We start from the raw sequence: 23,947 nt of genomic DNA, 5'->3' as shown, positions 1-23,947 counted from the left end.
TTTCACAGTCTATATTACCTTTTTCATTGTTGCCCTTATCATTTTCGTCATCACTGTCATCATTCTCATCGTCACTCATCTTTTTTATTGTTACTATTACCATTTCCAACGTCACCTTTATCATTCTCGTCGTTACTTCATATTCATCGTTACTGCCATCTCCTGAATGTGACTATTATCACTTCCAGTCTTACCCTTAGCTTTTTAGCTGCCACTGTCATAATTCTCTTCGACACTGCCATCTTCTCATCGTCTGTATTATCATTTCCATCATCATCCTTATTATTTTCGTCGTTACCGTCTTAATTTCTAGTCGTCTCTAGTCGCCCTCATCATTTTCGTCATCAGTAATCTTTTAACCGTCACTGTTACCATTTCCATTATCACTGTCATCATTTCCGTCTTCACTGTCATCATTTTCACAGTTATTAAAATTTTTACCGTCACTGTTATATTTCCATCATCACCCTTATTATTTCTGTCTTCACTGTCATCATTTTCATACTCATTCAAATTTTTATCGTCACTGTTATATTTCCATCATCACCCTTATTATTTCTGTCTTCACTGTCATCATTTTCATACTCATTCAAATTTTTATCGTCACTGTTATATTTCCATCATCACCCTTATTATTCCAGCCTTCAATGTCATCATTTCCATCATCATTCATCTTTTCAACGTCACTATATGATTTCCATTGTTACCCTTATCATTTTCGCCGTCACTGACATAATTCTAACCATCATTGTCATCATTTTCATCGTCATTGTCATCATTTTCATCGTCAGTCAATATTTTCAAATTCACTCAGCTTTTCAACGCCACTAATCATTATTATCGTCATCCTGATCTTTTTCGTCGTCACTGTCATCATTTTCGTCGTCACTGTCAACATTTTCATCGTCATGTCATTATTTTCATCTTCACTCATCTTTTAAACGCCACTAATCATTAACATCGTCACTTATATTATTTTCGTCTTCACTGTCACAGTTGGGGTAGTCATTATTACCATTTTCTTCGTCACTCATATGGTTTCTGTCATAATCTTCATGTAATCGAAATCAATGCCATAGTTGTGATTGCAGTCATTGACATAATCATCGCCATAATCATTGTCATTGTTATAGTCATGCTATCATGACGTCATTATCACCATTTAGTCATCATCATAACCATCGCCGCTATTGCAATAATAATAATAATAATAATAATAATAATAATAATAATAATAATAATAATAATAATAATAATAATACTTACTTACCACTTACTTACTTACTGGCTTTTAAGGAACCCGAAGTTCATTGCCGCCCTCACATAAGCCCGCCATTGGTCCCTATCCTGAGCAAGATTAATCCAGTCTCTACATCATATCCTACCTCCATCAAATCCATTTTAATATTATCTTCCCATCTACGTCTCGGCCTCCCTAAAGGTCTTTTGCCCTCCGGCCTCCCAACTAACACTCTATATGCATTTCTGGATTCGCCCATACGTGCTACATGCCCTGCCCATCTCAAACGTCTGGATTTAATGTTCCTAATTATGTCAGGTGAAGAATACAATGCGTGCAGCTCTGTGTTTGTGTAACTTTCTCCATTCTCCTGTAACTTCATCCCTCTTAGCCCCAAATATTTTCCTAAGCACCTTATTCTCAAACACCCTTAATCTCTGTTCCTCTCTCAAAGTGAGAGTCCAAGTTCACAACCATAAAGAACAACCGGTAATATAACTGTTTTATAAATTCTAACTTTCAGATTTTTGAACAGCAGACTGGATGATAAAAGCTTCTCAACCGAATAATAACAGGCATTTCCCATATTTATTCTGCGTTTAATTTCCTCCCGAGTGTCATTTATGTTTGTTACTGTTGCTCTAAGATATTTGAATTGTTCCACCTCTTGGAATAATAATAATAATAATAATAATAATAATAATAATAATAATAATAATAATAATAATAATAATAATAATAATAATGGTAATGGTAATAATACAAATCAACATCATCACCACCACCGCCCTCCTAATATTTGTCGTCGCTGACAATATCGTCATCGCCTCCGTCGACGACATTATCTTCGCCATTATCATTGATGTTGTTATTGCCATAATTTTCTTAATCGATAAAGCTATCACTCACCGATATGATAAGCTTTATCATTGTCTTACTATAATAATCATCGTCGTAGTAATCGTCATATTCAAAATTATACTTTTGCGTATTTCACAGTGTTCTGGAACTTGACATTCCCAACGTCAGTGCAGAAACGTAAGACCAAATTAGGCGATCTATCTGCCCTGATGATGGAACCTGTATGTAGTTCCGAAACGTTGTAAATGTCAAGTTCCAGACACTTAGGAATACCCAAAAGACTAATTCTGATCACAGACATTGTGAAAGCCTAAAAAATTTTATACTTATAATTTTATTTACCTCCATTTCTTTTTTTCCTGTTTCTAATCATTTTATTCTTTTTCTCTCCATTTTATTCATGGATCTCGCCGTAGGATCGCGGCTATGGCATTGTTCTGCAATTCAGATGGTTGGAGGTTCCTTTCCCGTATGTCTCTGTTGTTCAGCCTCTAACAAATGTTCCAGGAAACAAATGTGATCAGAAATTAGCACTTCTATCCCCACTGATAATTCATGCTGATTTCTCCTAAGATCCTCCCAGGGGCTTTATTTGGGTAGCTTTGTCCTTTTCTTTCAATTTCTCTTATTATTTTTCCCTATTTTCAGCTTTTTTAATTACTTATTTTCTTTGTTATTTCTATTCTTCTTTCTCTCTTCCTCATACGTCTCCTTTTCTCTCTCACCTCTTTAATTTCTCCTCGATCTTCACTTTTCGTCATAATTGTTATACAACGAATCGTCATAGCAATACAATATCGACCACAACAACTTAATATTATCCATCGTAACAAGTTAACTTTATTACTATTGCAATAATGCATATATAAACATTATGGTTTAACAGATTATCACGACATCAATTTAGTTTATACAAACATCCATGTTATGCTCCCAAAACCTTCGTCGCCAATCCTAAGTCCTTCTTTATTTACACCATTTTTCCACAACAGTCAAATAGGATCCCATAAACCTTTCTCCCCTTGATTTCAACACATTGAAGATGCTTTTAAATTATATATGTACTATTTTCTGTGTCATACCATGTTAAAATATGCACATTTAATTTAAGAGGCTTATCTTTTAACAAGTATTTATTTGAGTCATTACATATTTTAATGTAATACAATGACTTGTTCACGATCTCCAGCTAACATGAAGAATATGACATAAAATATGCATATTTATTACATAATTTGTTCCTGTGTTTTATTATATTTTTTGAAAATATTTTTAAATGTATTCATATACTTTAACTAATTAATTTGTGTACTTTAACATATATTATGCAATTTAGGTACAAATATCTTTGTCTGAAGATGCCCACAATAGGGCGAAAACGTTCATAAGGAAAATAAATGTGTTAACAATAGTAATATGCGTTACAAGAGCGGTATGTTGAAGTTTTCATGTTCGAGGAAAAGTTTGAAAAAGCGAAACGTAGTTTTTTTAATTTCCGAGAATTGAAAGAAAACATACCGCTCGTGTATCGTACATTATTTTGTGCGAAGATCGTTTATTACACACCTGAAAGAGGAATTTCTAATTAGTTGCAATGAAATCTCCATCTTGGTTTCTGTTCAATGACGGCAAATTTGTAAAACAAAAATATCTATCTTCAACATTGTTCCTTTAAAATGTTTTCTGTGTTTACTATACTCCAACAAGCCGTGATATACGTCTGTCTTTCTTTTCCCCCAGTCCATAAATGCGAACTTAAACGGTAAGGTTATGTAATGATTTATTTTTCATTTTAATATTTTAACAATATTATTTATATAACATATTGCAGTAATAACATCGGCAAGTTTGTTGATTTTTTCACGGCTTCCTTAATGTTACTTGCATCACGAATGCAGTAAATTTAGTTTGAGTTGTAGAGTTTACTTAATTTTTGCAAATATTTAAAAACAATAATTAACAGTGCAATTTTGGTGAAATTACAGTGGTAAATTTCCAATTTATAATTATTACTATATCGAACGTTTCTAAAAATAATATGTTAAAAGCCTAAAGCAGTAAAATCAATATGTCACTTAAGCGGTAAGAAGAGGTGTGTTCGGTTGGGAATACTGAATGTGGAATTTTAGACTTACCGCGGATTGGTTTTGTGCGGAAACCAAGCAAATACGCACGATCTCGCACAAAATATTTTTAAGTTAACATCGTAATAAGTCAAGACGGAAAATAAACAAAAAACTATATTATCTCTTTATCTTCTTTCCCATTTCCTCATCGTCTTTCTTCTACCCGTCTCACCCGTGTCATGCATTACATTTATTTGATCGCCTTCTTTTTGTCTTTTATCACTCTCTCTTTGGAATTCTTTACATATTCAAACTTGCTTCCCTTCTCTTTTCGCCTTTATGTTCTTATTTATTTTATTGCTTCCTTTCCTTTTTATGTCCTTTATCTGTACGTTCTTTCCTTCTTATCCCTGTGCACTCCCCTCGTGATCCGCACTTTAATGCCATTCCTGTGGTTAGCTTCCTCTGCTGAGGAGGCGGATGGAAATAACGTAGACGTCAGCCCATGTCTTTGCTCAGGGCGCACTTCTATTCAGACCGCACAGACTTTTTATAAATAAAAATAACAAAATGGCCTCCGAAGCGGATCGCAATAAACGAAAACACGATTACATGTACTGAAATGTGCTTCTACCTGAGCAACGCAACAAGATATGAAGGGCTATTAGCAATAAGGGGGAATGTCCACTTTTGTCAAAAATTGAGATATTAGCACCATCCGTTTCTTTATTCAATGTACTTTATTTCACTAACGTTTCCAAGCAATAACATGCACGGTCACAAATATACCAGGTCTTGTTGTTTTTCTACTTTCTTAAAAGAAGGGGAAATGTCCAAAGGTTTATACTGAAGAAGGGGGAATGTCCATTGCTATACGATATGTACAATCTTGTAATCATAATTAAGCTAATTATTCTTTCCAGATGCTTAGAAAATGTACACATTATTTTGTTTTGTTTAAATGACTGTGGTGTTTGGCTTAATGTTTAATTGTGAGTTAGTTTCACAGTATTACAGAGCTATTAAATTTCAACGTAGAAGTTTGTGAAAAATGTCTTCCATTAGTCAGGAAAGCCAGGCAAAATCTGCACAGGCCAAGATACGACCTAGACTGGGTAGATTAACTGATGTTAAAAAAACTCCTAGCTCAGAGCAATGAGACTGGTGAGGATTGTAAATGTGTAAGATATAAGTGCTTTCAAGTTATACCAATAGTTGCCAGAGACCAGATTATTAAAAATTTCAACAAGTTAACACACAATGAACAAAATTCGTATCTTAGTGGACTTATTGCAGTAAACTCAATAAAACGCAGAAGACTTAGGAAACCTGAGGAGGATGCTGCATTTCACGACAATTCTTATGGTTACAAGGTAATAATAATAATAATAATAATAATAATAATAATAATAATAATAATGTTTTATTTTCGCTGGCAGAGTTAAGGCCATAAGGCCTTCTCTTCCACTCAACCAGCCTTAATCAATACAATACATAAATTTAAATTACAAATATTTTCACTACACTTAAAAGGTTCTCCAGCAATAATCTTCACTACACATTTATTTAAATTTAGATAAATCTATAAGGTAAAGTAGTAACTTAATTTATGAGCTAATTTAATTCAATGAATTATAATTAATTTAATATTTGAGATAGCTAGTAAAATGATGAAAATTAATTTAATATAAGCTTACTAGGACTATGTTATAGGGAGAATATATATATTTCTGTTTCTATAATGAGAATATTAATGTAATTGCCATTAGAGGTTTTATAAATCTATTTAGAGAAATTAAATATAATAATAATAAGAATGGACAGATGTTAGTTTCATTATAAGTAACAAATATTAATCAGCAATTCATCTGTTAAGTAAGAATTTATGTAATTTTGACCTAAATGAAGCTATTGTCCAACAACCCCTTATATCACTCGGAAGCGAGTTCCAATTTCTAGCAACTGAAACTGTATAGGATGAAGAATATAAAGATGTCTTGTGGTAGGGTATAATGAGTAAATTGTTATATTGAGATCTTGTACTTAGCTGATGATATGCGGATAAATTTTGAAAACGAGAAGCCAAATAGATTGGGGTAGCGGTGCGCAGAATTTGAAACAAGAGAACAAGAGAATGCAGGGCTCGTCGATCGCTTAGCCTTAGCCAAGACAGAGTTTGGAAAGACGGGGAAACATGATCATACTTACGAATATTACAAATATAACGGACGCACGCATTATGCACACGTTGTAGCCTGTTGCTCAAATTTGCATTTAGGTTACTTAATATAATGTCGCAGTAGTCGAAGTGTGGCATCACGAGTGTTTGTAAAAGGATTAATTTTAATTTATCAGGAAGAAAGTGCTTCAGTCGCTTTAATGAGTGAATAATGGAAAATATTTTTTTGGAAATGTGATTCACTTGTTCATTCCATTCCAGGTGACAATCCACATAAATACCAAGGTTCTTCACAGTCGTACTGTATGGAATAGTAGTATTATTTACAATTATCGGTGGCAAATTTTGTTTGTCACACTTTGATCTTTGATGTTCTATTAAGATTGCCTGCGATTTACTTGCATTTAAATTAAGTCCGTGCGTTTTCGACCATATGGATATAGAATTCAAGTCATCACTAACTTTAGTTATGGCGTCATTTATGTAGTTAGGTACGGGTTAAGAGGGAGGATGCAGTGATTGAAGTCCCTGTATGCAGCAAAGCTTTTGTGTCGGCGCATGGAATTACCCAAGAAGAGGCGAGAAGTAATTCAGAGGTACCGGTACTTGAAAGAAGGAGTCTCACCCAAAGATCGCCGAGGTAGCCACAAAAACAGAAAAAAATCGTCTAAGTGAGGATACGTTGAAAGCTGTGTGTGATCATATTTTGTCATATAAAGGGAGACAGAGTCATTATAGTTTACATGATTCCAAACGCATGTATCTTCCAGAGGATTTGAATATAACTATGATGCATAATCACTTCAGAGAGCGGTATCCAAATCTGAATGTTTCTTATCAGAAGTTTATTGCAATATTTAATGAAAAATTTAACAAAGTTTGGTTATCCCAGAACTGACACCTGTAGTGTATGTGATGAGTTTTAACAGAAGTTGAATCTCTGAAGAAAAAATTACTTAATGTTCCAGTGTCTGATAATGAACATAAATTAGTTGAGAAGAAAATACAGGATCTTACCACAGCCAACAGAATACATAAATTGAAGGCCGATGTTTTCTATACAAGGAAAAGAGCAGCTCGGATAAACAGTGAAAAATGTTCGGAACGGGAAGCAATAGCTATGGACTATCAAAAAATTTGAATCTACCTAATAATATCGCAGACAGCTTGGATTTTACAGTTTTAAAATTCACGTTCTATCAACTAAAGAGTCACTTTTTATGCTAATAACGAAACCATTGCTAATAAAGGTGCAAATGAAGTATGTTCATTTTTGCATCACTTCATCATGTGCCATATGAATCAAAATGTTCGATATCTTGAGATATTTTGTGATTCACCTTGTGGCCAGAACAAGAATTGGACTGTTTTTAGACTAATGCATTACATTGCACATCACACTCACAGATTACACTGAATCAAAATAACTTTCCCAATACGTGGTCACTCGTACATAGGGTGCGATAAAAATTTTGGGCTAGTTAATCAGCATGAAGAGCTGAACTGCCAGACGACTGGATCCAGGAACTACAATCAGCAAGGCAAAAAACTTGTCCTTTCACAGTAACACAGGTGGACCAAAGCCTTGTTCGAAACTTGTCAGCACTTCTGGAGAAGAAATATCTTCGCAAGTGTCCCTTCGTAACACGACCAGTGAAATAAATTGTTGCAGACCGATCACATCCTAGATTTTTTATGTATAGGACCACCTATAATGGATCATGGGAGGAGAGTGTAGTGAACACCCCTGGATCGCTACCACAAGTTGCTTCTTCACATTGCGGAGAGTTCATCTTACCAGAAAAAACATACAAAGGTACCGGTAAATGAAATTTTTTTATTGGAATAAAAACGAGAATAGTTACTGCAAACATTTCATGCTCTTAATATTTCGCTCTGTTCTCCTCTTTTTAGGTCCATTACCAGTTTCAAAGGAGAAGTATAAGGATCTTCAACAACTCAAAAAATCCTGTGGAGAGGAAGCAAGAGGATTCTATGAGAAATTGCCGAGAAAGGATTAATTGGTGTGAAAAATGTGATATTAATTCTGTAGTGCTCGGGAAAAGTGGCACAAGTCAAAAATGTTAGGCCTAATTTTACATTAGAAGGAAAAAAAACTGTCTTCACACTGGTTAATGTCAATTTGATTTTTTTCTGTATGAATTATTGTAATGGGAGAAATACTTATGTCTCTTTTCCCAAGCGATCAGATGTTCCGTAAGTTGTTAATAAACTAATAAAAAAAAAGAGGAAATTGACTTATGCCACTTTTCCCAAGCATTGCAGAATTGATCAAATTAATTTCATTCCATGCCAAATTTATATAGTTAATGTAATTTCTAACAATTCAACAACATTCACCCGTCAATAATACAATATATATGGACATTCCCCATTTTTAACATAACAAAATGTGAGTTTGGCTATAATATACTGTTCCACATATATATATTTGATAAGGTATAAGCTGAAAATAAATTCAAAAATAAAAACTCATTTTATAAAAAGGTACAAAAGATTTAAACTTTAAAACCTTAATATCTCAAAAGCAATAAAAATGGACATTCCCCCTTTTTGCTAATAGCCCTTCATATCTATTGCTATACTTGTGATCTTTGTTACTTTTCGGTTAGATCTTCACTTTAAGGGAATCAGGTAGTGATTAGGGGTCAAAAATCCGATTTTTTAATTTTTATTTAAAAAAACTTGTCCTTTGAAACAATATAAATATTATGGGGCAGAATAAATATGGGAGATGTCTGTTATTATTCTTAAAGAACGTAGAACTTTACACTCCTTGTCATTGCTCTTTCGAATTCTGCACACTTCAACACCAAATTACCTTTCGTCTCGTTTGTCTTATCTATACTCTAACCACGACGTAAATACCAGATCACTTATCTGTGGCGCGTTAAGTATACCTCTTCATAGAACATCTCGTTATTCATCATCTTTTACAGTATCCACCTCGCGACAATTGAATTCCCTGTAACAAAGTATTAGAGGCTCCAAGACAATAAACACTTTTAAAAACAGCTTAAAAGATAACCTTCTTAGCATTTCACTCTAATCATACTGACTTAAACTATCACTGTCTACATTGTTACTCCTTCCTTTAGACATCATCCTGATAGTGCTGTATTTTCAAAATTGTCTCATAATAATCTCTTTCTATTATCTAACATTATTTGAAATATATTAACATTCTATGCATTTTAGTTTAATTCTGCTACATAGTTTATATTTCAGCGTTTAATTAATAGTTCATAGTATTTTGTTGTTTAATTCGTAAATAACTCTTGTATACATGTAGCTCTTATCTAAATCAAATTGTTGAATTCTTAGTAAGTTGATACATATATATGTATACTTCTTGCTGGTTGAGTGGAAGAGAAGGCCTTACGACCTTAACTCTGCCAGCTAAAATGAATAATAATAATAATAATAATAATAATAATAATAATAATAATAATAATAGTATTATTATTATTATTATTATTATTATTATTATTATCATTATCCCATTTTCGAAGAGGTGGAAAAATTCAAATACCTTGGAGCAACAGTAACAAATATAAATGATACTCGGGAGGAAATTAAACGCAGAATAAATACGGGAAATGCGTGTTATTATTCGGTTGAGAAGCTCTTATCATCCAGTCTGCTGTCCAAAAATCTGAAAGTTAGAATTTATAAAACAGTTATATTACCTGTTCTTCTGTATGGTTGTGAAAGTTGGACTCTCACTCTGAGAGAGGAACATAGGTTAAGGGTGTTTGAGAATAAGGTGCTTAGGAAAATATTTGGGGCTAAGCGGGATGAAGCTAGAGGAGAATGGAGAAAGTTACACAACACAGAACTGCACGCATTGTATTCTTCACCTAATATAATTAGGAACTTAAAATCCAGACGTTTGAGATGGGCAGGGCATGTAGCACGTATGTGCGACTCTAGAAATGCATTTAGAGTGTTAGTTGGGAGACTGGAGGGAAAAAGACCTTTAGGGAGGCCGAGACGTAGATGGGAGGATAATATTAAAATGGATTTGAGGGAGGTGGGGTGTGATGATAGAGACTGGATTAATCTTGCATAGGATAGGAACCGAAGGCGGGCTTATGTGAGGGCGGCAATGAACCTTCGGGTTCCTTAAAAGCCATTTGTAAGTAAGTAAGTAAGTATTATCATTATTATTATTATTATTATTATTATTAGGTTGAGAAGCTTTTGTCATCTAGTCTGCTGTCAAAAAATCTGAAAAAAATTTATAAAACAGTTATATTACCGGTTATTCTGTATGGATGTGAAACTTGGACTCTCACTTTGAGGGAGGAACAGGGATTAAGGGTCTTTGAGAAGAAGGTTCTTAGGAAAATATTTGGGGCTAAGAGGGATGATGTTACAGGAGAATGGAGAAAGTTACACAACGCAGAACTGCACGCATTGTATTCTTCACCTGACATTATTAGGAACATTAAATCCAGACGTTTGAGATGGGCAGGGCATGTAGCACGTATAGGCGAATCCAGAAATGCATATGAGTGTTAGTTGGGAGGCCGGAGGGAATAAAACTTTTTGGGAGGCCGAGACGTAGGTGAGAGGATAATATTAGAATGGATTTGAGGGAAGTGGGATATGATGGTAGGGACTGGATTAATCTTGCTCAGGATTGGGACCAATGGCGGGCTTATGTGATGGCGGCAATGAACTTCCGGGTTCCTTAAAAGCCATAAGTAAGTAAGTAAGTATTTCTGCAGATAAGCCCTTTAAATGGCCTCTCTAAATTTGGCGATGCACGTAATTCATACGTCCTTTTTTAAATTCAGTTTTCCATAAGTTGACATTTTTCATACTTAAGTGCACTTTTCTCTGAAACTACTGAATAAATTTACATGAAATTTTTACAGTGTTTTCTGCAGCTTGTGTTCTACATAGTAGAGCTAGGGGTTTAAGAATATCACTATACATAACACGAGAAAAAAATATATATGCATTGAAAATTTTGCAAAACTTGTTGAAGGAAGTTTAATAGTTTTTCCGTTTCACTAGGGGTGAAATATTTAACTAAATTTAGGTTTGAAATTTACAATATACATTATTAGATAACTTAAAAAAATACAAGGTGTGTGAGTGAAGATTTTAGCAAGTAATTTGCACCTGAAGAATGAGGTACACTTAGCAAAGTGGGAAAACAGGTTATCAGTTAGAGTCTTTCTTTTACACTTGGATACCAAACTAATTAGTTGTCTTTTATACCACTGAATTCAGAATGATTGATTGTATAACCATGGGAAGTTTTATTCCAATGTGAGCATTAAAAGCCTAGAAATATTGAACTAAACTTTTGTACTGAAATTTTTAATGGCACAGGCATCACTACCCAGTCCCCTTATTGTAAAGACGAACAAAATTTTATGAAGTTGTTTTCGGACAAATAGGAAAGTGCTTAGAATTCAAGACGTAATTTTCTACAACGACAAAACTCTAAAGTACAAGACAATATTTACGACACAAAGCAGAAGTGCGCTGTGATACTATACGTCTCTAAACGAGTGAGATTTGGTGTGGTTCAGTTTTATGTATTTATAATCTGAAGTAGTAAGGAAGTAGATTCAATTTCTTGGCTTACAGCTTGCTGTCGTGTGACTGAACGTCAAACGAGATCCAGCACGTGGCATCTACTCTACGAGAGTAATATTAACCATCGGTGATAAGAGTAGGCTAATTTTTTTAACTGAAAAAAGGGATTCATTAATAGGAGGAGGGTATTAATTTAATTTAATTTCTTCCTGTAACCACTACAGGTTGCCGTCGACAAAGAGTACCATGATACAATAGAGTAAAAGCCTTGAGGCTTAGTGATAAATTGTTGTTAGAGTGAAAAGGAAAGAATTTGAATTATATTGAAACACATGATGTTAAACGAAGTAACGTCAAGGAGATGCGAATTAGTCATGGTCCATATGTATGATGCCTGAAAATAGCTATTGAGCCTTTGAGTGCTGCAATTGTTAGATCTCTTAAAATATTTTTATGCAGGCCAAAAGATTTACAGAAGTTGACTAGGAACCGGGGTATGGTCCCACGGACTCCTATCATTAGTCCCGTAATGACGATGGATTCCAGATGGTATTTGTCCAGATACAAATTCAATTGGCTAGATCATGTAAGAAGAATGGAAAATTCAAGAATCCCAAAAATTATGATGCAATATAAACCTAGAGGACATCGTCGACCAGGAAGACCGTTAAGAAGACTGCTAGATGGGGCCGAAACAGGTCTACAGAGGCCTAATTCGTGAAGGATGATGATGATGATGATGATTTGTCCTTATAAAAACTGATGGAAGGTTCATATATATTCCTTTTTTCCTCGTGTACTTCTTCTGGCTGGTGTTCGTGCGATTCGAATCTCACAGTAGGGTGTATGATGTAACCTTCAAGAGAGGGAGGTTTAAATGCAATGATGTCAATTCTTCGATTACTGCCCTCACTGGATATGCCGTGTACTTCTTCATATACTGAATAACCTTTGTTCCTTAAGGCAGTTGCTATTATAGATCTTACTGTATGATGCCGCGTATTTCGTAGAAGTTCACCGTGTGGACAGGCCCCCAGGACATGGGCAAGGGTTTCAACCTCCCTGTCGCAACGTCGACAGAGGTTACTGCCCGAAGACCTGCCAGGTACACTACGCACAGCTGACACGTTCGCATTCATCTTGATTGCTTCCCTCCACTCACTGCAGGAAAGACCCTTGTGATTCCGGATCCACTTATCGGCCGGGGTATATTGTTGGTATAAGAGCACGCCTTTGCCTTTATGTTTTTTCTGGCTCCAGTTCTCAAACGCTTTTTCTCTTAATACTTGCCGTACCTTTCGCGTATCTACAGTGCCGTACTTGTCCAAAATATTTGCTGATTCGGCGATATTGAGTGCTGTGAGACTGGATGTAATTTCTTGGGATAATTTCCTTGTAGCATGTAGGAAGGAATTATTGGATTTAAGCAATATCTTACATGCGTTTATATTTTGTAAGTGTAATTCCCATGCTGAACAGAATAAACCTAACCCATATGGACTACAGAGCAAAAAGTGTAACAATTAGGAAATAAGGAAATTGGGTAAAAGCAGAGGAATGAAGACAGAAAAAGAACTCAAACAGTGACAGAGGAATGAAGATATCAACAAAAAACAACATAATAAAGACAGAAACCAACAAAATGAGACAAAAAGAGGAACACGAGGATAGAGAGAAAGAAAGGAAGTATATAACCGGAAAGAAAAATGAGGAGATAACAAGAGAACAATTACATAAGCAAAAACACGGAAAATAGGAAGACAAAAATACAAGGAGTAAGAAAAATGTAGAGGCAGAAATAAATACAGGCAGCCAGGAAAGGAAGAAATGTGAAGGAAGAAAAAAGAGACAGGAATAAAGTTAGAAACAGGAAGTAAAAAAGATAGAAACTGGAAGAAAATGAGATAGGCAGAAAGAAAATGAGGGACAAGAAGAAAAAGAGACAAAGAAAGAAAACACCATAGGTTCTTTTTTTTGTATCCTTGTGTCGTAGAAGTCAGCCGTCTGGGATCGGAACCATGACAAATATCTCAATTCCGGTGGGGAATATGTTGAAAAACAACTCAACAATTGCTGTGTCTGTTCCAATAATTTTTCCATTCAAATTGTGTTTTCTTTCTGTTAAACGACCCCTGGCGAACTTATTTTTTTACGGCCTTCGTAATTGCGGTCGAGTGGCCAAAATTTGTATAAGCACTTATACTGACTTCTGAACATTGTGAAAGAAAAAAAAATAACTTTTTTATCTGCCCTCATCGGCGTATGTAAAGCGGAAGATAGTGACAAAAAGGAAGTAGGAAAGTGAAATAATGCAGATTAAATTACGAAGGAGATTTTGAGAACGATTGATGAAAACAATACAGTGCAAGTGAATTATTGGATGAATAAGTGTATGGATGAATTGATGGATGTATGAATGAATGAATGAATGAATGAATGAATGAATGAATGAATTATTTTAGTAGGTTATTTTACTACGCTTTATCACATCTTAGGTTATTTAGCATCTGGATGAGATGAAGGTGATAATGCCGGTGAAATGCGTCCGGGGTCCAACACCGAAAGTTACCCAGCATTTGCTCATATTGGGTTGAGGGAAAACCACGGAAAAACCTTAACCAGATAACTTGTCCCGACCGGGAATCGAACCCGGGCCATCTGGTTTCGCGGCTAGATCCGCTAACCGTCACTGCACAGGTGTGGACGAATGAATGAATGAATTATTAATGAGTGAACAGATAAAGAAAAGAATGAGTTAACAATCAACGAAAGACAAAAATCAACACCTTTCAAAAGTGATAGGTTAGGAGCTAGAAATCTCGTAGTGTTTTCCGTCAAGCGTTTTGCACTGTAACTCAAAACTCGCACCGTTACGAACGGCAAACCACTAGAGAAGAAATAATGAACGAGAGCAGGGCTTTAAAACTGTAGCACCCTGTCTGCAACCCTTCAGCGAGATAAGAGGCATCCCTGTTAACTGATCAGAAAACTGTACCTTACGCTGTGCCGGGATCAGAAGAGAAGACGAGGAGACAAGCGGAAGAGATGATACAGGCAGCAGTGACCGGAGGAAACTCCGTCGTGTCCCACAATTCAATGCGCCTGGGCCCCGTCTAATTTCCCGTTAACGTCACAGCTCCTGGAACACATGCAACACACACAACGCCTCAAAACAAAGCGACTTTCCCATTTAATTTAATGTCACTTGGCATTATCAGTGCCTCGGCATTGGAAAGTTTCAAGCGATTTTTGTTAGTAAGTGACCAAAACTTGTGCAGATAGTGACACGGCGGTTTTAAGGGCGGACAATACGGCAGGGAGGTTCTGCGTGTTGCGAAATGTCTGGAACATGAATGTTACTTTCTCGTGGTATATTGAGTTTACAATTATCGGAATCATATTGTGTACAGCCAACCACACAGAGATGACAAGTGACATGAGAGACTAATTTTACAAAATAATAATAATAATAATAATAATAATAATAATAATAATAATAATAATAATAATACTAATAATAATATTAATAGTCGCCCTCGGTAGCGTAATTTGTATAGCGCTAGCCTTCTATGCTCGAGGTTGCGGGTTCGATCCCGGCCGAGGTCGATGGCATTTAAGTGTGTTTAAATGCGACACGCTCATATCAGTAGATTTACTGGCATGTAAAAGAACTCCTACTTACTTACTGGCTTTTAAGGAATCCGGAGGTTCATTGCCGCCCTCACATAAGCCCGCCATTGGTCCCTATCCTGAGCAAAATTAATCCATTCTCTATCATCATATCCCACCTCCCTTAAATCCATTTTAATATTATCTTCCCATCTACGTCTCGGCCTCCCTAAAGATCTTTTTCCCTCCGGCCTCCCAACTAACACTCTATATGCATTTCTGGATTCGCCCATACGTGCTACATGCCCTGCCCACCTCAAACGTCTGGATTTAATGTTCCTAATTATGTCAGGTTAAGAATACAATGCGTGCAGTTCTGTGTTGTGTAACTTTCTCCATTCTCCTGTAACTTCATCCCTCTTAGCCCCAAATATTTTCCTAAGCAACTTATTCTCAAACACCCTTAACCTATGTTCCCCTCTCAAAGTGAGAGTCCAAGTTTCACAACCATACAGAACAACCGGTTATATAACTGTTTTATAAATTCTAACTTTCAGATTGTTTGACAGCAGACTGGATGATAAAAGTTTCTCAACCGAATAATAACAGGCATTTCCCATATTTATTCTGTGTTTAATTTCCTCCCGAGTATCATTTATATTTGTTACTGTTGCTCCAAGATATTTGAACATCTCCACCTCTTCAAAAGATAAATCTGTGGAACAAAATTCTGGCACACCAGCGACGCTGATATAACCTCGGCAGTTGCAAGCGTCGTTAAATAAACCATAATCTTTAATCTCTTTAATAATAATAATAATAATAAAAAGAATAATTAGTCGCCCTCGGTACTGTAATTGGTATAGCGCTGGCTTTCTATGCTCGAGGTTGCGGGTGCGATCTCGGCCGAGGTCGATGGCATTTAAGTGTGTTTAAATGCGACACGCTCATGTCAGTAGATTTACTGGGATGTAAAAGAAGTCCTGCGGAACAAAATTCTGGCACACCGGCGACGCTGATATAACCTCTGCAGTTGCGAGATCCGTTAAATAAACCATAATCTTTAATAATAATAATAATAATAATAATAATAATAATAATAATAATAATAATAATAATAATAGTCGCCCTCGGTAGCGTTGTTGGTATAGCGCTGGCCTTCTATGCTCGAGGTTGCGGGTTCGATCCCGGCCGAGGTCGATGGCATTTAAGTGTGTTTAAATGCGACGGGCTCATGTCAGTAGATTTACTGGCATGTAAAAGAACTCCTACGGGACAAAATTCTGGTACACCGGAGACGCTGAAGTAACCTCTGCAGTTGCGTGATCCGTTAAATAAACCATAATCTTTAATCTCTTTAATTATGATAATGATAATAATAATAATAATAATAATAATAATAATAATAATAATAATAATAATAATAATAATAATAATAATATGCAGTTCGATCTAAAATAGTTTTAAACGATGAAATTATCGAACAAGTACAGAGTTTTAAATATTTAGGATGTCACATATCTTATAATTGGGAAAACGATATAAAAGAAAAAAATTACAAATTTCGACGCATGTGTGGGACGATTAAAAGAACATTACAAAAAAAACAACAAAAGATACAAAACTAAAGTTTTATAAAGTAATGGCAGTTCCTATCGTGACATATGGATCAGAAAATTGGGCCATGAATAGATCAGACAGAAGATTATTAGAAACGTCAGAGATGAAGTTCCTCAGATACGTTGCAGGATGTACTCTAAAAGACCATATTCCTAGTGAAACAATAAGACAAGAACTCAAAATTTTTAATTTAAATGAAAAAATTCAAAGTTACAAACAAAAATGGCATGAGCATATTTTAAGAATGGATCCTTCTAACCTAACTAAACAAGCATTATTATACCAGCCACAAGGTCACAGAGATGTGGGACGTCCTAGAAGACGATGGGAAGAGGAATTCTGAGAGCGGAAGGGGCCGATGGCCTACCATGAAGATGAAGAAGAAGATAATAATAATAATAATAATAATAATAATAATAATAATAATAATAACAATGATAATAATAGTTGCCCTCGGTAGCGTAGTTAGTATAGCGCTGGCCTTCTATGCTCGAGGTTGCGGGTTCGATCCCGGCCGAGGTCGATGACATTTAAGTGTGTTTAAATGCGACACGCTCATGTCAGTAGATTTACTGGGATGTAAAAGAACTCCTGCGGGACAAAATTCTGGCACACCGGCGACGCTGATATAACCTCTGCAGTTGCGAGATCCGTTAAATAAACCATAATCTTTAATAATAATAATAATAATAATAATAATAATAATAATAATAATAATAATAATAATAATAATAATAATAATAATAATAATGTCTACTCACCAGTACATAGTACTAAATGGAAAACTAAAAACTGGAAATTTTAACTTTGAAATGGTAAAAAAATTCTAATCATTCAGAATAATGGGTCCAAAGTGTGGGTCGCGACCCTCATGGGGGTCATGTAATGGGTTGAGAGGGGTCGGGATTTATTTTTTATTTTTTGGGTTATTTTTCGACGCTGTATCAACATCTCAGGTTATTTAGCGTCTGAATGAAATTAAGGTGATAATGCCGGTGAAATGAATCCGGGGTCCAGCACCGAAAATTACCCAGCATTTGAGGCAAAACCCCGGAAAAAACCTCAACCAGGTAACTTGCCCCGACCGGGATTCGAACCCGGGCCACCTGGTTTCGCGGCCAGACGCGCTGACCGTTACTCCACAGGTGTGGACTAGAGAGGGGTCGAGAGATGATTCACAAAATAAGTCAAAAAGTTTATTAACATTTATTTTGTATTTAGAAACAAACATAAACATTGAACATAAGAATAACAAATGTTTCAATAGTCATAAAGTAAAAAATATTTAATGTTATTAATGTGCCTGTTTTTCAGAAAGTATCTTCTCAAATCTGGACTCAGTATTCCATACATACAGTGATATAATTTTAAAGTTCAAGGAAATTTCTCACTTTTGTTTCGATGATGATCATAGACGAGAAACATATTTTGCATAAATACGAGGTTTAAATATTTAACAATTTAGGAATTACGTATTTTGCAAGCTTGAGGTATTCTTGCATACTTTTGATCCAAAACTGCTGTACCCTTTGTGAAAAAAGTATAATATAACTCAGAAGATCGGACTAATTTAAATAATGATAGACCTATTTCTCTGTTGTCATCTCTTGCTAAACTAATATAAAGGTGAATTAAAAAAATGTTAGTAAATAAAGGTTAGTAAATAGAAATAAATGTTTAGAAATATTTCTTGATTTCAAAAAAGCATTTGATACAATTAACCATGATATTATTCTTTCAAAATTAGAAAACATTGGTATTAGAGTAGTTGTACTCAAACTTTTTTTGTTCATATTTAGGAAATAGATATCAAAAAGTCAAAATTGACAATTTTAATAGCAATTATAAATTGATTGATATTGGAATTCCACAAGGTACAGTATTAGGACCAATCTTATTTATAATATATATTAATAATTTAGTGAAAATTGATCTAAAGAAATATGGTCGTAATATATTTTCTTTTGCATATGAGTCGCCCTGGTTGGCAAGTTGGTATAGCGCTGGCCTTCTATGCCCAAGGTTGCGGGTTCGATCCCGGGCCAGGTCGATGGCATTTAAGTGTGCTTAAATGTGACAGGCTCATGTCAGTAGATTTACTGGCATGTAAAAGAACTCCTGTGGGACAAAATTCCGGCACATCCGGCGACGCTGATATAACCTCTGCAGTTGCGAGCGTCGTTAAATAAAACATAACATTTTGCAGATGATACTGTATTAATATTTAATGGGGAAAATTGGGATAACACTTATTTATATGCTAGCAATGGAATTAACGCAGTAAAAAATTGACTTGACTCTAATCTCCTGTCCTTAAGTATATATATATATATATATATATATATATATATATATATATATATATATATATATATTCCATTTTCTTTAACAACGAAAGGTTTACCTCCACCTATGAATAATTATCATTTAGTAATGTACATAATATTTCATGTAATGAATTAACAAATAATTATTGTAATTGTTCACATATAACATCTTCCACACAAGTCAAATATTTAGGGATTATTATAGATCAGCATTTACGTTTGGATAAACAAATTGATTTTATGTGTACAAGTATAAGAAAGACAATTTATAAATCCGTAATGCTTCGAAATTTTATCACTAAGGAGGCCTTAAGAATAATATTTTTAGCTTTAGTACAATCATTAATACAATATGGTATAAGAAAATGGGGTGGAGTAGCATCATCTGTACTTAATCCATTAATTTTATTGCACAGAAAATTAATAAAAAATTGTCTAACCAAAAATATGGATTATCCCACAAATTTAATTGATATAGATTTTAAAGTATTAACTATTAAAGAAATTTATAAATATAATTTACTAACTTACTACCACAGAAATCAAATAAAACATAAATCTAATCCAGTGGTATTAAATATATTTTCCTATCGTATCCCCACAATAAATTTGTACTCCCAAACTTCATTGCAATTATATAGGAACTAACAAAAGGCCTCATTGATGTTGTACTAAAAATAAATTATTATTATTATTATTATTATTATTATTATTATTATTATTATTATTATTATTATTATACCTACAGTAGTTATTGATGCAATAATAAAAGTAATGATTTACGTAAAATTGTATTCAAGCAAGGAAAAACAAGAGTTGATATTACAAAAGCTATAATACAATGCAATAATTAACAAGTATAATAACACAACTCGTTGCCGCCACCCAGGCTGTGACAAGATGAAACACTAGGACATGTGCTGGGTTTCTGCCGAAAGACTGAGTTACGGCGGAACAACCGCCATCACAGGGTAAGGACAATGCTTGCTGACATTCTAAGATAACAAGGATTGGAAGTCATGAAGAAGTGCATTGTATCTCGGAAGGTGATTCAACAAGACGAGCAGATATTGTTGTCATTGATAGAAAGAACACAGGCACAATACTAGACCCGACTATTAGGTTTAAAAGAGATGCACAATAGCCAAAACTTACTGATGATGAAAAGAGAATCATCTATGAACCTTGCATTCCTTATTTTAGCAAGCAGTATAACATCATGGCTAATCGTTGGTCAGAACGTACTTCTTTTTGGACTTCGTGGTACCATCACAGTCTACTATATACAGTCACGAAGCTTGAGTTTTGAGGGTGCTAGAAACAATAGACTGTGACGGTACTATTTTGCATTGCCTGTAATGAGGCGATATTTGCGATCCTAGTGGTGAGCAACTATCTAATGTTTGCATATTTACTACGTATTCAGCTTCGCGACTGTATATGCCAGACTGTGGTACCATCTCCAAATACACCTATAACCTTTTAAAATCAAAGGGATTCACATTTTACAATGTTGAGAAAGTCCTTTGATAAATTCTAAAGGGCTCAATTCAAATTTTGCAGTTTAATCTCTATTTTAAGTAATGTGATTAACTTTAATTTTCTTTAGAAATTTACTGTATGTATGTTCATGTTTCATTGTAAACCTTTATATATGTATTTGTTTCTTGGATCCTTGTAGTCACCCTTATTGAAGGGCAGGTGGTTTTATTTTATATACGCATTTTTGCGTACCCCTTGAGACAACCCCGCGTAACCCCAGGGATACCCTCAAAATATATAGAGTGAACCGTAAGTAATGTCATTAATTTCAATGGGTTATTCTTTGAGATAATTCAAACAAAAAAGTTTAATACAATTTTCTTTTTTTTTTGCTTACTTTTCAAGAAAAAATTATTTTATATGAATCATTTCACAGTGCTTTTTGTGGAAAGTACTGAACTAATTCCCAGTATTATCTATCAGTTTAAGGCAGCAGTTTATTATGTTAATAAATGATTGAAATAATTTTAGTTTTGTCCTTTAAATATGCAGAACTTTTATCTGAGCAAATGTAAGTTTTCGTTCTGCAAGGGAATTTTAAAGCGTAGTGCAGTCTGACAACGATGTAAAGGTTATTATGCAGAGAGACAGATATACGTTGTCGTAGGCCAAGTACCTGAACAGCTGGCGTGTCCGAGACGACGATTGAGAAAACGAGAAATGTAAATATAACTCACACGATTGATTTAATAGACGTCTCGCAAAATTTGATTTCTTGCAAGTAAGTTTACCGGTTACCTCTTTAAAATGAAAATCAGAGGAAACTGTTCCTAATTGCCTGAAGAAAATGCTTGCAGTACGACAAATGGAGTTTTCTTTTAATAATAATTAAGGGGAGAGAATGGTATTTTTTAAAACTTTTTTCCTATTTGGTGTAAAATATTAATTTTTTGTATGTAGAGAGCTCATAGCTGTGGCAACTTAACCAAATAAAAATATTTTGAAAAAAATTATTTGGGGGTCCAAATTTGAAAAAATATACCCAATGCAGGATTGTACTAAAACCGATATATCTAAACCATTTTTAAAGATAATTTCAAACAGTGTTTTGCAATGTATTTGCGAAAGCATGTTCTACAAACTGTCTATAACAGAATTTTGATATTAGTCCCTACGTTTGTAAAGTAAACAATTAAAATTTAATAACAATTTTCTGATTTCCTTTCTTGCAAACAAACGGACGTATTTTTAAAATAAAATCAATTAACAAAATTCTGTTATAGACAAAACTTTCCTAATAGTCTAAAGAATGCGTGTTCTAAATTTCATGCATGTATATTTAATAGTTCAGAAATTATATCCATTTTTGTCTGGCAATGTAGCAAAAAAAAAAAATGAAGTTACTGGAAACCGATAAAAGTGGGCGTGTGATTTAAAAATCCATAGCGCAGGAAGTTTAAAAATGACGTCTCAACATCCGATAAGGGCACAAATACCCACAAAATGTTATGCAATGCATTCCACATATATCAAAGGGTATTTTAAAGAAGAAAAAATTTTTTTTTGAAAATTTAATTTACCGAAAACAACAATAAAAGTGGGCGAATGATTTAAAAATCCATAACGCAGGAAGTTTAAAAATGGCGACTCAACATCTGATAAGGGCACAAATACCCACAATATGTTATGCTATGCATTCCAAACATATCACAGAGTATTTTAAGGATTTTTTAAAATTCACTCATTTTTCACCAAAAAAATACCATCCTCTCCCCTTAAGTTGATTTGTGTAACATAAAAATAAGCTTTTCATATTACCTGTGTTCACAGAAAATTTAATTAATATTACATCGAAAGAGTTTAATAATATTATTTTTTAATTTTGTTCGTTAATGTAAAGTAGCATATTATATTTTTATTTTTCCTGTAGAATTTTAAATGTTTTAATATCTTTTTTTTTATAACGCTAACTAAGCATCATTATTCTTTTTATTTTTTATAATATTTAATTGAAATGGCAGTGTAGAAGTACTTCTTAATCTTTTAAATTTATTTTGAAATAAGCGTATCTTATTGACTGTGTTCTCAGAATATTTATTTAAAATTAGGTTTTAAACTTTATTATTGTAAATTTTCCAAGATTCTGTTTAACGTGAAATCAAGCAGTGTTCATTCTCCGTTCTCTAACACAGTTAAAACACAAAAATTAAACGGTATATCATCTGTATTTTTTCTTAAGAGTTTAAAAACAATGTACGTGACAATGACCTTCAACTTATGCCAGGTGACAGGGTTGATCAGAGCAACAGAGACTTATATAAACTCCCTGTTGATTACACAGCGTTGCATGATCTATTAATGCATGTATTTTAAAATTCACATTTTTCTGGAAAACTATTCTAAACGCAGCAAAATGGTATTTCACTATTTTGTTGCTCTTTGCTAAAGGTATCATCCACCAGAATTAATTACATTACTTACGGTTGACCCTGAAAGAGCAAAGTTTGTAATTTTTAACACAAAATAAAAAAATCGGCGTTTTCATCCCAAATCACTACCCAGATGCCACACTTAGCAGTAATAAGTAAAGATACTTTTCACAATGGTATTGCAGAGTATATTGTAAGTTCAAATAAAGAAAATCTCATCCAGAGAATTGGAGTCTGGAAAGGTTCCCAAAATGCTGGCTGCGTTTCCACGTTGGATGTCTATTCCTATCCTTTGCCGTAGATAATTGGTGCAGTGAGAGTCTCCAATTACAGGCACCAAACTTCTACCAATTTCGGAAACGGTCTTCTGCTACTTCAGGATCTTGATTCTTTACAGTTTAATTATGAATCCTAATGTACAGTCTTAAAGAATTTACAAGAGTGGCGTGATTTGTAATGATTGTGATAAATGCGTAAGAAAATATAATTTTATAGTTAAAAATCGAAAAAAATAATTCTATATGAAGCAACTATGGAATTCACAACACATGTTTAGC

The 23,947-nt window shown here is 34.3% G+C and overlaps 1 protein-coding gene across 4 annotated transcripts in view; it reads right to left on the bottom strand.

Moving 5' to 3' along the window:
• The window catches only part of LOC138714796 (uncharacterized), a 1,282,494-nt gene that overhangs the window by 236,070 nt on the left and 1,022,477 nt on the right, over positions 1 to 23,947 (bottom strand). For 3 of the 4 annotated variants that reach the window (XM_069846933.1, XM_069846935.1, XM_069846934.1), the window contains one exon: positions 14,919 to 15,062. The exons of the other annotated variant lie outside the window; for it this stretch is intronic. Coding sequence is in view for 1 of the 3 variants with exons in the window: in XM_069846935.1 (XP_069703036.1) it covers positions 15,054 to 15,062 (9 nt within the window). In the remaining 2 variants the exon portion in view is untranslated. The remainder of the gene's footprint in view (positions 1 to 14,918; positions 15,063 to 23,947) is intronic. 4 annotated transcript variants of the gene reach the window in all.

Source organism: Periplaneta americana, chromosome 15 (assembly GCF_040183065.1).
Source record: "Periplaneta americana isolate PAMFEO1 chromosome 15, P.americana_PAMFEO1_priV1, whole genome shotgun sequence".
In the NCBI taxonomy this organism is placed as follows: domain Eukaryota; kingdom Metazoa; phylum Arthropoda; class Insecta; order Blattodea; family Blattidae; genus Periplaneta; species Periplaneta americana.
This window is presented reverse-complemented; position numbering and strand designations above follow the sequence as displayed.